This window comes from Paroedura picta, chromosome 3 (assembly GCF_049243985.1).
Source record: "Paroedura picta isolate Pp20150507F chromosome 3, Ppicta_v3.0, whole genome shotgun sequence".
In the NCBI taxonomy this organism is placed as follows: Eukaryota; Metazoa; Chordata; class Lepidosauria; order Squamata; family Gekkonidae; genus Paroedura; species Paroedura picta.
In genome coordinates, this window is record NC_135371.1 from 129143063 (window position 1) to 129156311 (window position 13249).

General features: G+C 44.3%; 1 protein-coding gene and 1 long non-coding RNA gene across 7 annotated transcripts in view; one reads left to right on the forward strand and one right to left on the reverse strand.

Annotated features, from left to right (window-relative positions):
• Positions 1–4339, forward strand: part of PRPSAP1 (phosphoribosyl pyrophosphate synthetase associated protein 1) — a 37259-nt gene extending 32920 nt beyond the window's left edge. For all 6 annotated transcript variants that reach the window (XM_077327709.1, XM_077327708.1, XM_077327707.1 and 3 more), the window contains one exon: positions 464–4339. In XM_077327709.1, the coding sequence (XP_077183824.1) occupies positions 464–622 (159 nt within the window). In that variant the 3' untranslated portion in view covers positions 623–4339. The remainder of the gene's footprint in view (positions 1–463) is intronic.
• Positions 1–13249, reverse strand: part of LOC143832794 (uncharacterized) — a 35105-nt gene that overhangs the window by 13830 nt on the left and 8026 nt on the right. Inside the window, exon 3 of the long non-coding RNA XR_013229406.1 lies at positions 13052–13114. This is a non-coding gene — a long non-coding RNA (uncharacterized LOC143832794). The remainder of the gene's footprint in view (positions 1–13051; positions 13115–13249) is intronic.

Genomic DNA, 13249 nt, shown 5'->3' on the forward strand with positions numbered 1-13249 from the left:
GCCATGGTGGATTGATTGTATGGCTGAAATAAAACTCTGCACAACTATCTTCACCATGTTTTTTTTCTTTTATGAGGCCATTTTCATTAACTTGGTTATTTCTCATGGGAGCTCAGCAGCTGTGCTCATAGGGTTTATAAGCCTGTATGGAGAACTGAGCTGATCTCCTTGTAACTATCATTACTAGACTCTCACATTTAGTTTTCCTTCTCGTTCTTGCAGCATTTGTATTCATCTCACCACAAATCTTGGGGCCAATCATCCCCTAAATAATCTAAAAATCTGGCTGCAATCTCACTTTATATCAGGCATTCTGAATGACAGATACAGTCTGGAGGCAAGCAGGGACCACTGAAAACTGTTGGTTTGATTACTGTTTTTCTAAGGCAGATTCCATCCCTCACACATTAAATCTGAGCAGTGTTTTAGCCATGTTTCTAACAGTCTTCCTGTATCTCAATAGGTGGTGGTCACCAATACAGTTCCACATGAAGTGCAAAAACTGCAGTGTCCCAAGATAAAGACTGTAGATATCAGCTTGATCCTCTCTGAAGCCATCCGTCGAATCCACAATGGAGAATCTATGGCTTACCTCTTCCGCAACATCACTGTCGATGATTAGATTTTTTCCCCCTTTCCCACTCCTTCTGTTTGGTTTTCTTAAAAGAAAGGAGAATGGAAATGTGCATGAAACAGCAGTGCCATAAAGTTAATAGTATACAGTTTTTGAGATCATATAAGGGGGGTTGAGTGTTCAGGAACTGTTGCCATGAGACCAGAGCAACTACTAAGAGTCTCACCTCTTTTTGGAGGCTGAACAAGACCAGAATGTGTCAGGCATTGGAGTCTTTTTAAAATTGTTTTGAAAGAGACTAGTGGCAGCCTCCTGATTGTATTGTGCGAGGGAAATTAGGAAGTGTCCTTTGATGGCTTACTGAGATTGCATTTACTCCATAAAGTTTCTAGAAACAGGTCTGTCAAGCTACTTGGTAGGAATTGGGTTTGTTTTCGCCAGGCCCCTCTTGTCATCTTGGGTACCTTTCCTAATCTAATGGATGCAGCAGAGCTGCCTTTTGTGAATTCATCTGCAAATAAGCTTAATTGTATGGCAGCTTATGTAATTTCATCAGCAATAACATAGCATGATGCTAAATGATTCCAAAACAGCAGTAGAAAGCAGAATGTACTTCCTCTCCTTTTGTGGCACCCTAGGTTCTAATCCTGCCCAGTTTAGTACCTCTTACCTGCTGTTTGTGATGATCAGGTACAGACTGACAAGGTGTGTCTCAGATGGCGTGCTGCGTTCAGGGTTGAAAGGTGCTGGCCAGAAACTATAAAGACACCAGGTCATACATAACTGTAACTTACACAGAAAAAAGTACTTTTGTGAATCAGTTAAATTATAAGAGCTTGCTGTATACTGCTATGTTAACACTGATGTCTTTGCTATAGATTTTTGTATTTCTTCAGGCCTCTCCATTAGGTGATATCTTCTGGCTTGGAAGTGAAACTACCTGCCCCTTGTGTTTTCAACACCTTCTCAAATGCCACTGTTCCACAAATAAGATTCCTGCAGTTCACTTAGCAGGTTTCATCCATTTGTTTAATTCTTATCCAGAGCAAGATTACTTCATTGATCATTAGGATTTCTAGTAACTTGTAAAAATACGCAACAGTGAAAGTGCTGTTGTTTTCCACCAAATGGTGATAGACTGAGATACTGTAAAAAAAAGAAAAAGAAAAGATATTCTAAATACCCACATACTTTGGCTGGCCCCATTATATTATCAAGAGTGTTCCCAAAGCTGCCTGAAAGAAAGTAAGTACTACTGTATTATTCTGCTAAAACCAAGCGTGATCATCTTTGCCAGTCTGCCTATATGATAGTCCCAAGGTTGCCATCTGAGGGGTACTGGATGAGAAGATGCCAGAGCTTTCTCTGCCTACTTAGAGGTAGCAGCCACTTTCCTACATATAATTGTGTAGTAATGGAGGCATTAAGCAAAGCTGATGCTACTGCTGCCACCCATCATACTGGTCTATCAAATCCTGAAGAGCAGCATAACCTAGCCCAGTTTTCCCAGCCTGTTTCCTATGCAGCAGTTTTGACCAATTTTAATCAACAGATAACATTCAGCCCTGCCTCCCTTAGGCACTGCTGTTCACTTTAGAGGATCCAAAGTTAGAAGACCTAACTTTTTCATAAAATCTATCATACATGAATTTTCATAGGATGCTGCTGCTGAGGCAACACTGTGCACAGTGAAATTCTGCCTTTATAGAATTGCATTGAAGGGACAAAGGCCTTCGGTGCGGGTCCTGGATCTACGAAACGTATTTTCCTTTGGCCACAGATCTTCAGCTTTCAAAGTTCCCTTACCTGGATCACTCTCTCTCTCCTAACAAGTTTGCAGCTCCTTCAAGTATTCCCGGACCCAACTTGGTTTCTTTAGCTATACATTCCCATTAGGCTTCGTTTTTCTCTCCTGATCACTCTTCAGCCTGTCCACTCTGGGCTTGTTGCCCCTTCATTTTTCAACTTCCTGAGAGTGACTTTGATCATCAACAGAAAATGCCTCATGTTTGCTCCTTTCAAAATGTATTGTTTGAAGTATTGTGGCGTTGTGAGGATTCCAGTTGTTGACAGCAGCTATGGATTCTACCCTGAAGCATAGAAATAAGATACGCAGCTTGCTCACGTATCTTCTTTTTAGTACTTGCTGATTCTGACAATACCATCTCCTGCCTTCCTGCTTGCTCACGTTGGTCTTCCTGTTGCTGGCAAATGGGTCTTAGTGCTAGACCACTTGGCATAATCTGTTGTTCAAATTCGGATTAAATTGTATTGTTCTGATTGACTGTTTACACTTTAAATGTAGCATCTTTGAGCACTCACTAGGGGCAACCATAGGCAAACAGTTCGCCTCAGCAGTTAAAACATTACTAAGGAGCCCACAACATCATTCCAGCTCAGCCATGGCAGAAACTTCACTGTCATAGAATGTTGTAGTATGTTGTAATATTGGCTAGACTTGAGAAGGCTCCCAACTACTGCAGTGGAAGGAAGTACGTTCTAATACATTTTAATCATATTAAAGGACACACATGACCACTGCAGTTCTGGGAAAAGTCTTGACTGCTCCACCAGGGTCCTTCAGTTTATGTATGTGAGATTTTTCTAGTTTCGGGGATATAAACATGAAAGCAAAGACCCCTTCAGTGTATTGTTTACAGAAGAATGTCTTCCCAGATAATTTTCAATCTAAGCACTACCTTGGGGTAGCTCACAGTGGTTTTACTGTAAATGCAAAGTATTGGAGAGGCCACTGCACTGTGTTATTATGATCTTGGCTTTGAGGTTTCTAGTACTGTTAACAGAATGTTCTTTTTTTTTAAGTAATGGACTCTCCTATAGTGTGGGCAAAGTTTCAAATGTGATGTCCACATAGTTCTTAAGCAATTTCACATACAGTGATCAAAACAGTCCCTCTGTATGTAAAATCATTTTTTAAAAGAGTGTTTACCTGTAAATATGCAGCAGCATCGAACAATACACTGGCTCAGAAGTAAAAAGGGCTTTCACCTTTTGTCAGTAGGGTCTATATTTGTAAGGACAGGGACTACTGCAAGGGAGACACAGATTGAAATGACATAGAAGTGCTCTGGATGGTTTTTGTCTTGTCCCGTTCCTGATGGAGGAAGGTTGTTTCTTTAATCTTAATAGCTTTATTTCTCTGAAGTCACAAGGTTATGCATCCTTACAATATGGGAATGAACCTCCAAGTAAGCACGCATAAGCTTGGGCAGTACGTGAGGAGAGCCTCTCCCATCCCACCCAATTAAGCCTTTGGAGGAGAGTGGATTGGTTCCCATTCAGAGTCTTTGCTGCCAGGAAGAATTTCTGTCAGCAGAGCAGATCTCCCCCCACCAGATGCTGATGCTACGGGATGAGGACCTTCAGGAACAGCATGAAAAGTGATTTGGGGGGGTTGTTTTAAAAGGTCGAGGAGTCTGCGAATCCACGAGCAAATATTTCCCACTGGATCCAGCCCAATACCTCTACTAAAGTCAGTGGCCAGCCTGTTTGATCTTTTTACTTGCAGTTTAGAGCTTTTTGTTGGGCTTCAGCTGTCTTACATATTGTAGGTAACAGCTCTCATTAAAACTGGTGTATGGTGTATGATGTTCTCCACCCCCCCACCCCCCTTGGAATCACCTTGCCTTTAATGGATTTTGAAACTGCATATAAAATTAGCAGAATGACCTGTTAAACAGCGCTGGCAAGATGTAAGGAAGGTTCACAATTAAAACAGCAATATGATGGTGTGATTCTCTTGTGGGTTTATGTTTCCTTGTCTTTATTTTTAACGTAGGTTTTTGCAAGTTATATCGCTTTGAAAACTTGACCATATGTGGACATCTTTCCTTTTCCAGGGCTTCTCCCAAGCCCCCATTTTGCTGTGTTTTGCTACACTTCACATCTACCTCTTAGTCAAGTCACTAGGGTAGTGCAGAAAATCCATGTATTAATTCAGTTGCTGTCATTTTCTAATTAGACATTCTTCAATGCAAAATTTGTTGGAGGGAGGAGATAAATTTAACTTTTGCCTTTTATTTTGCTAAGGTAAAGACCCTTTGACCTACAACATTAATGCTTTGAGAACAGGGCAACACAGAACATAACCAAGGTCATAGAATGGGTAAACACATAAGACTAGATGAACAACTTTGAAAATGGGAGATTGCCAGCAGACTTTCTGCAGAGACAAACAAACCAAGCCATCCTTTGTCTTTTTATCTTTTTGTAACTGTATAATACTTTATTGAGCTATGAGTTTGTGATGATCTGGACCTTATTTAAACTGGATTGGGTGGGCAATCTTGTCATCTGCGGCTTCCTTTAAAGGAAAAAAAAACCTGTCTGGAACTGTGTTTTAGCATTGTTCTGAAAAAAGAAAATTAAAACAACAAAATGGTGAGAAAGGAATAATTATTCTGCTGTTTGCTGGGGGGTGGGGGTCATCTAGGCAAGGTTTCCAGCAGCAAGTACTGTACCACAGAGCATCATCTGGAGAATGTTCATAAATGTTTAAAGCAAAAAAATTAAATGGCATGAGCACTGGCTGATTTGTCTGTGCCGCCATGGGGGACATTAGTTGCTCTTGCTGTGTTGGAATGCAGTCTCAACGGATGCTGTATCTAGTTCCCATGTCACATTTTCTGAAGCATGAAATGCTGAGCTAGGAAAGCCCCAGAATATACCCTATAATAATGTAAGTGCAACTTTAATGTGAACTACCTAAGAAGTGAGTAATATGTACATTTAAACTGCACTTCGAAGCTGTTGCAAGTAATGGTAATGTTGCCCCCTCCCCAACATCCCCTGATTGCAAGATCCTCTAAGTCTACTTCAGAAAAAAAAGGAAAGCTGAACCTGGGCCCATTACACACATTTTGGATAAGGCACTTTCTGTGTGTTTTTGCAACTGGATTTTCCTGTGTGGAACAGGATAATCTACTTCTAAAGTGCATTGAAAGTGCATTGTCCTATGTGTGCAGGATGGGCCCTGGTCCCTTCATTTGGATTGTCCTAGATGTCCCAGCTAATTCTGTGATGCTCCATGTGTTCAACTGTGACCTCTTTTACAATATGAGGGGGGGATTTAAAAGCCTATATTATGGTGACATCTCTCTTTAAATGTAAGTTTTCAAGAAATGCAGTTCTTCAATGCACATAGTGAAGAGTGCTGTCTTCCAGCCCCAGTTTTCATAAAGTATCTGAAAGGTGTGTATGTATATGCATGTGAAGGTGTCAGGATATTCCCGTATTTCTTAATCTGTATTGAGTGGGGGGAAATCTGAAAAGGTCATTTCCTGAACACGCGTGCACATCCACACACACATCCACTTATTTTTAATCTACACATTCAGAGTGGAATGAAGGAAACTTTACAACTTAACCATCCACCCCATTCATTTATGGTTGCTTGCTATGATTACCTCTTGCAATATCAGAAGTTTGTAGATCTGACTAATAAATATGCAAATGAACACTGTCTTTTCAGCCTATGGAAATGAGGCTTTGTTTGACTACTGTCTTTGTAAGTTCTGTCTTTGCTTGTAATGCTTCTGAGGTCCTTAAGAGGTTGTAGCTTACGCTTACATGGGCCTAAAGTGCTGAGCCTGGATAATATTGATTCAAATATGAACAATAGTGTCTGAAATCTCCCAAAGCCAGAAGGTGCGGCCACTGCTCAGTTAAGCTCTTGGGCTGGGTCCTATGTCAACTGTCTTTAAGTTGGATCCCACAGCCTTCTTCTTTCAAGCCTTTCCCCATTACCAGACGGCTGCTTCCACCCATCAACTATTATCTGCATAGGTCTTGTTGCAACAGCATATCCATACAACATTTTCCCCAACATTTCCTTTGCCTTAGTCCCCCATGGTTCTAACACTAAAACCCTGACTACTTTTTTTATTAAGACTTTTAAAAAATGCTTGCCATTCTATTGCTATCAACATCGTAAAAATCTATTAATTACACTGAGGTTTTACATTTAAAAGATTGTCCTATGTCTGAAAAAGGCTGCAGAATTGTTTTTTTTTAAGTGAAATCTGGGAATTCAGTGGAACGAATAGACTCTGGCAACTGGTTGTTACAATGACACTGCTATAGTAATCTAGCAATTGTCTATGTTTTTTACCTCTGAAAGTCCTCCAATGACAGGTGAGAAATGGCACCTGTGGGGAATAATGTTACTAATGGGTACCCAGAATGTGGACACTGAGGGGGTGCTCCAGATAATTTCCCCCACTCCAATTTGGAGATCAAACTGGAACAAAGCCTCTCCATTGAAGCAACCAAAGTCTGCCTCTATTAAAGGGACACCATGGCATTGTGCTCCACTCCCAAATCTCCAGGAATTTTTCAATGTGAGTTTGGCAACCCTAGATCCAATCTCTCCTGGGATTGCCCTTGGAGCTGCCAGCAGGGGATGGGGGCACTTTCTGTGAGTTAGGAGGAGTAACAAAACTTAAATGTGGAAATGAAAGGAGTAACACTCTGGCTTTTGGGGGAAACTCTGGTAGAATTAGTTACTAATAGAATTTATCAGTATCAGATAAATCAGTATCAGAGTATCATGCCCTGATGTGCCATCATTTCTGAGTGTTATTGGTACTTTGCATTAATTTCCTGTTTTCTTCCCTTTTGGAGTGGGTAAATGGGGGGGGGGTGAGGTGCATCTGGAAAGTGGGGGACCCCTGCCCAGACGAGAGGACCTGCCAACCCTAATCTCTCATCGTATGTCTGTGTACACACAAACGCTCATGACTAAAACTCTAAACGCTCATGACTAAAACTTTGTTGGACATAAAGATTAAGGTGACCAGATTTTAAGATTGGTATAGAGGGACATCACTGACCGGCGGGTTACCAACCTCCAGGTAGGGACTGGGGATTTCAAGGGGTGACAAGCGACCTCCAGTTTTATTTCTGATATGTCTTTGTGAACTACAAATGGATTTGAGGGGTCTGATTGGCTGGTTTGGCAGGGAGTTATGTGGCTATGATACAGTTTATTAATGTAACGGGATTAACTTTTGCTTATATATTCTCACTGTTCATAGTCTGAGGAAGAGTGCTTGCACTTGAAAGCTCACACCTTGAATAAATCTTTGCTGGCCTTAAAGGTGCTACTGGACTCTGATTATATTATTCTTATTAGTGTGTGAAGTAAAAGGCCATAAGAAGAGAAGTGTTGGTTATGCTGCTTTTCTCTCCCTGAAGGAGTTTCAAATTTAACTTGCATGGTTTGGAATGACTCCTGTCTACTGCGAAGAATGCGAACAACCCTACTTGTGTGTCCCCAGCAAATTCAGGGCCATGAAAATCCTCAGGGACCCTTTATTAGAAACAATTGCTCTGATCCAGTAGCTTCAGTGCTTTCTAAAGATGCTACATTATTCCCACCGCATTTTTAAAAAATCTGAACTGGTGTTCTTCTCTATCAAACACTGCAGGGTGAGCAATTGTAGATTCCTGTTGCCTACACACACACACACAGCTATTAAGGCCAAACTACACATTAAGGTCCATAGAGTTTTCATGGCAAAGATACTGGAGTGGTTTGCCATTTCCTTCTCCAGTGGATCACCTTTTGTCAGAGCTCTCAGCTATGACCTGTCCGTCTTGGGTGGCCCTGCACGGCATAGCTCATAGCTTCACTGAACTACGCAAGCCCCCTTGCCACAACAAGGCAGCGATCCTTGAAGGGGAAGTAGATGGGGAAGAAATGGAGATGGGGAAGAAATGGAGATAGTGACAGATTTTATTTTCCTGGGCTCCAAGATCACTGCAGATGGGGACTGCAGCAAAGAAATTAAAAGACGCTTGCTCCTGGGGAGGAAAGCTATGGCAAATCTAGACAGCATCCTAAAAAGCAGAGACATCACCCTGCCAACAAAAGTGCGTTTAGTCAAGGCTATGGTATTCCCAGTTGCAATGTATGGCTGCGAAAGTTGGACCATAAGGAAGGCCGAGTGTCAAAGAATTGAGGCTTTTGAACTCTGGTGCTGGAGAAGACTCTTGCGAGTCCCTTGGACTGCAAGGCGAACAAACCGGTCAGTCCTAGAGGAGATCAGCCCTGACTGCTCTTTAGAAGGCCAGATCCTGAAGATGAAACTCAAATACTTTGGCCACCTCATGAGAAGGAAGGATTCCCTGGAGAAGAGCCTAATGCTGGGAGCAATCGAGGGCAAAAGAAGAAGGGGACGACAGAGAATGAGGTGGCTGGATGGAGTCACTGAAGCAGTAGGTGCAAACTTAAATGGACTCCGGGGAATGGTAGAGGACAGGAAGGCCTGGAGGATCATTGTCCATGGGGTCGCGATGGGTCAGACACGACTTGGCACATAACAACAACACACATTAAGGTAAAGGTATCCCCTGTGCAAGCACCGAGTCATGTCTGACTCTTGGGGTGATGTCCTCCAGCGTTTTCTTGGCATTGCACATTAGCCTTTTTTAAAAGTTGGGAACCTGGGCCCAACTCAAGTTCTCCTCAGCTGTTGCAGGGGATGACTTTTAAAAAAAAAGAACACGAATGGGCTCAGAAGGAAAGGAGCGAGGGGAGCCCTGCAGCCATGCACAGGCAGGCAGGTAGTGAGAAAGGGTGGTAATGGAGAAAACCCGAGGCTAGGAGAATGGGCAGGAGAGCGAGGCCAGCTGCTGAAACCCCGAGGAGTGGGGGGACCCCAGAAACAAGGAGACGGAGTGGAGGCAGTGGCAAATTTCAGCTCCTGACCTGTCCTTGACATGGCAAGCAAGCTCTTGCACTTGTGGTTAATCTGGACAGCGGGGACTGCACAAGTGTGCCTGTCCCTGGCGCAGCCTCAGGGGGGGTGGAGGAGGGGAGAAGCTGGCACCTTGGCGAGGGCTGAGGGGAGGCCGAGGGCAGCGCAGTACCCCCCCCCCCGGGCTGGCCGCCCTCCTTCCTCGCCCGGGATTCCTGCCGCGGGGAGAAGGGGCCTGTGCCCATGTCATTGAGGCAAGGCGAGGCGAGGCGCGGGGCAGCAGCAGCAGCCACCTGCTGCTTCTGCCTGCGTTGACCCGCCCATCGCCGCCCGCCCTCTGTCCCCACCCAGGCTGCCCTACCCCGAGCACAACTCGGGCAGGCAGGCAGACAGGCGGGCAGGCAGGCAGCACGGTCCGAGGGACAGGCAGACCCACAGATTTGGAGCCCCAGCAAGGGACCCGCCCCGCCACCTGACAGGCAGCCCGGGCAGGGATGGAAGGCGGGCGGTAATGGGTGGGGTGACGCCGGCAGAAGCAGCAGGCAGCTGCTGCTGCTGCCCCGCACCTTGCCTTGGTGGCATGGGCGGCGGTGGTGGTGGGTCCCCCTCCCCCCTGGCCTCAAGAATGGTGGCGGTGGTGGTGGGGGCTGCGGCCCCCCCTCCTTCCATCCCCCCCGACTGGCCTCAAGAATGGCAGCGGCCTAGGAAGACGGATCCAGGAAGGTCCGAACTGGCGGCAGCAGAGCGACGGGCACCGGCGTGAATGGTAGCGCCACACAAGCCCTGCCCTGGAGGCTGGGCTCCTGCGCGAGGACCTCCTGAGCCCAGCCTACCTGTTGGGCTGCTATGCAGCACGAGGCAAAAAATAAACAATTAAAATTTAAAAATGTTACTTAAAAAAAAATGTAGAATGCCACGGGACAACTGGAAAACACCGCAGGACATGGGGCAAATGCCCCAAAAGTCGGGACTGTCCCGCCAAAGGTGGGACATCTGGTCACCTTATTAAAGATGCCACTGGACTCGTAATTTGTTCAGCTGCTTCAGACCAACATGGTCTTGCCATGTCAAGGACAGACCAACACTTGAATCTACTCTCATAAAATGGATGGCAGACCATCTATATGCATGCTCAAATGCAGGAATTGCCAGCCTTTCTGAGCTTGTAGGCACTTTAGTTAATTCTGATACAATGTAGTGGGTGCAGTCACAAAACTGTTGCCACGGGACATGGAACCAGACATAAAATGGCTGCTGTAGCTCACCCTCAGTCACACAGTTAAAATCTGGATGCTTGTAGCAGATAATACCAAAGCAACATAAAAAATCTGTATAAATAAAATCTCCAGTGGCCAATTAGATACCTTGCTGGTTAAGAAGCCCACCTGGCCCTACCCCTTTTCCTAGGTAAGGTGTTGGTGGGTGTCAATGCACCCATGGACATCAAACTGGGTCCTGTGCTTAATCTTTAGCCCTCAACCAGCCTCTATGCTACACCATCCAAACTTCCTTTTTAGCTATCCCAGATGAAAGACTGTGGGAAAGTGGGGTTCTATTGACCCGGCTGGGCTATGTGATCTGTGAACATCAGTCATCACCATTGGAATCTTCATACCTCCAAACAGGGGCTAAGGCAAGCTATTGATTTTATGCATGTCGAGTGCTAACTAAATGTTAACCACCTCCTGGGAATAATTTCCCACACTGAGGCTTAAAGGGATGAGGGTAGTGGACTCTCTGACAAGGTATGATTAAATACCAGATGAATGAGGTATTGATGAGCTTCAGCAACACCAGGGTTTGGTTGGTGTTAAGTAATTTCTCACTTCTTGTGACAAGTCATTTTCTACACCTCTTAGCACCTCTAATTTTCTCTGGGAACTATAGAGATTTTACAAGAACAATAACTGGCAGGACCTGTAAAAATTTCCTTTCACTCCTAGTTCGCAGGTTTTATTGGAAAAGTAAAATGCCAGTCTGGGAGGAAAATCTATCAGGAACCCAAAGGATACCTCCCAAGGAAGGAACAATAATATCATATTTATTTATATTTATTTTTTAGATGTATTCCTTGCCTCTTCCCAGAAGACCAAGGCAAGTTCCTGGCCCTAGGGAAGTGCACCTAGCCTCGACCAGGGCCAGGGCCTTTTCAGTCCTGGCCCCTAAATGGTGGAATGAGCTCCCGGGTGAGCTGTAAGCCCTGCGGGATTTGCCAGCCTTCCGCAGGTCCTGTAAAATGGAGCTCTTTCACCAGGTCTATGGTTGAGGCTGGGGTCAGCGAATCAGAACCACCGCCCCTCCCCTGGGATTGGAAGTTACATCATTCCTCTCCATTCTCCCTGCTGCTCTAGTAGTGGGGGGGGGGGGTGGAATGTGATTTCCCCCCCATCATGTTGGGATTTTTTAAAGTCTTTTAATGGGTATATTAATGGGATTAAGACTACTGTTACCTACCATGAGCCTTTTAGGGAAATAAATCCAACAACAACAACAACAACAACAACATATAGCCCCCCCACACTGAAACTATGCAATAGAAGAGGAAGAAGAAGAAGAAGAGTTGGTTCTTGTATGCCGCTTTTCCCTAACCGAAGGAGGCTCAAAGCGTCTTACAGTTGCTTTCCCATTCCTCTCCCCACAACAGACACCCTGTGGGGTGGGTGAGGCTGAGAGAGCCCTGATATTCCTGCTCGGTCAGAACAGTTTTTATCAGTGCCGTGGCGAGCCCAAGGTCACCCAGCTGGTTGCGTGTGGGGGAGCGCGGAATCAAACCCGGCTCGCCAGATTAGAAGTCCACACTCCTAACCACTACACCAAACTGGCTCTCTCTAAAACATATAAAAACATATCATACACAATACCCCACACAATAAAACAAGATGCGGTAAGAAAAAACTCAGCTCATAACTACACTAAGATACCACACTAAAGGGGGGGGGGGAACAGAGGGTGCCAGATGGACTTCGCTACTGCCGCTGTAAGGGGGGCCAGATTATCCGTGCGGCCCAGCCTCATCCCACGACCTGGCAGAAGAGCTACGTTTTGCAGGCTCTGCGGAACGCTGAACCTTCTGGAACCTGCCTCCAAAATTCTAATTATTTTTTGGTTTGAAGATTAATTTCAATCGAATCCTGAATTTTTTTAAAAAAAAATATGGACTAGACATTAGTAGCTCTATTATATGCTACTGATATATGGTGGGATCTAAAGGTAATATATGCTGATTTAAATGACTTTTATCAATGTGTGCATTGCAGTGATTTTTACCACTCCCCCCCCACCAGAGATCTGCAGGTTCTCAAAGGCTGTTACAGTGTAAGGGGGTGTGAAAGACAGGTTTGCAGTGGGAAGGGGAAACTGGCACTCACACAAAAATCCTCTTTTCCTCTGATGGAAAACGACCTTTGGACTCAACCTGCAGTTTCCTACTGCTGTGATAAGTGGAAAACTACATGTTATCCAGAATCTCTGACCTTTCAAAAAAAGAAAGAAAAGAAAAGCAATTTTGCAAATTCATAGTTTTGATCAGAGAAGAAGCTTGGATTAAGGAAGAGAAGCTGAAAAAGTTTTTGTTTTCTGTTCAAAAATTACCTCTTAAATGGTTTCCACCACCACTACCCCATTTCCAGATGAATGTTTACACAATTTATGCAAACTGCAAATTTACACAAACTAAATACTTGGGAAAGATTCAATGGGTTCCCTTTTCTGTTAAATCCAAAGTGAGGTTAATTCAGAAACCGTGAGTAAAACTTACCTGAAAAATTCTTGCCACATCCTGTGTTCCCTTTAGGTTGCTCCCTTTCTTGGACAACAGGACCTGCCAGTTAAAAGTAGATATTGAACAGCCTGGCCCTGTAAATGTTCTTGGGAGTGAAAAATAGTGAGGAATAATCTCTCTGGCCCTTGTGAGTCTTAATGACATTTGTATTATAAAAAACCTATTAATCAGAAA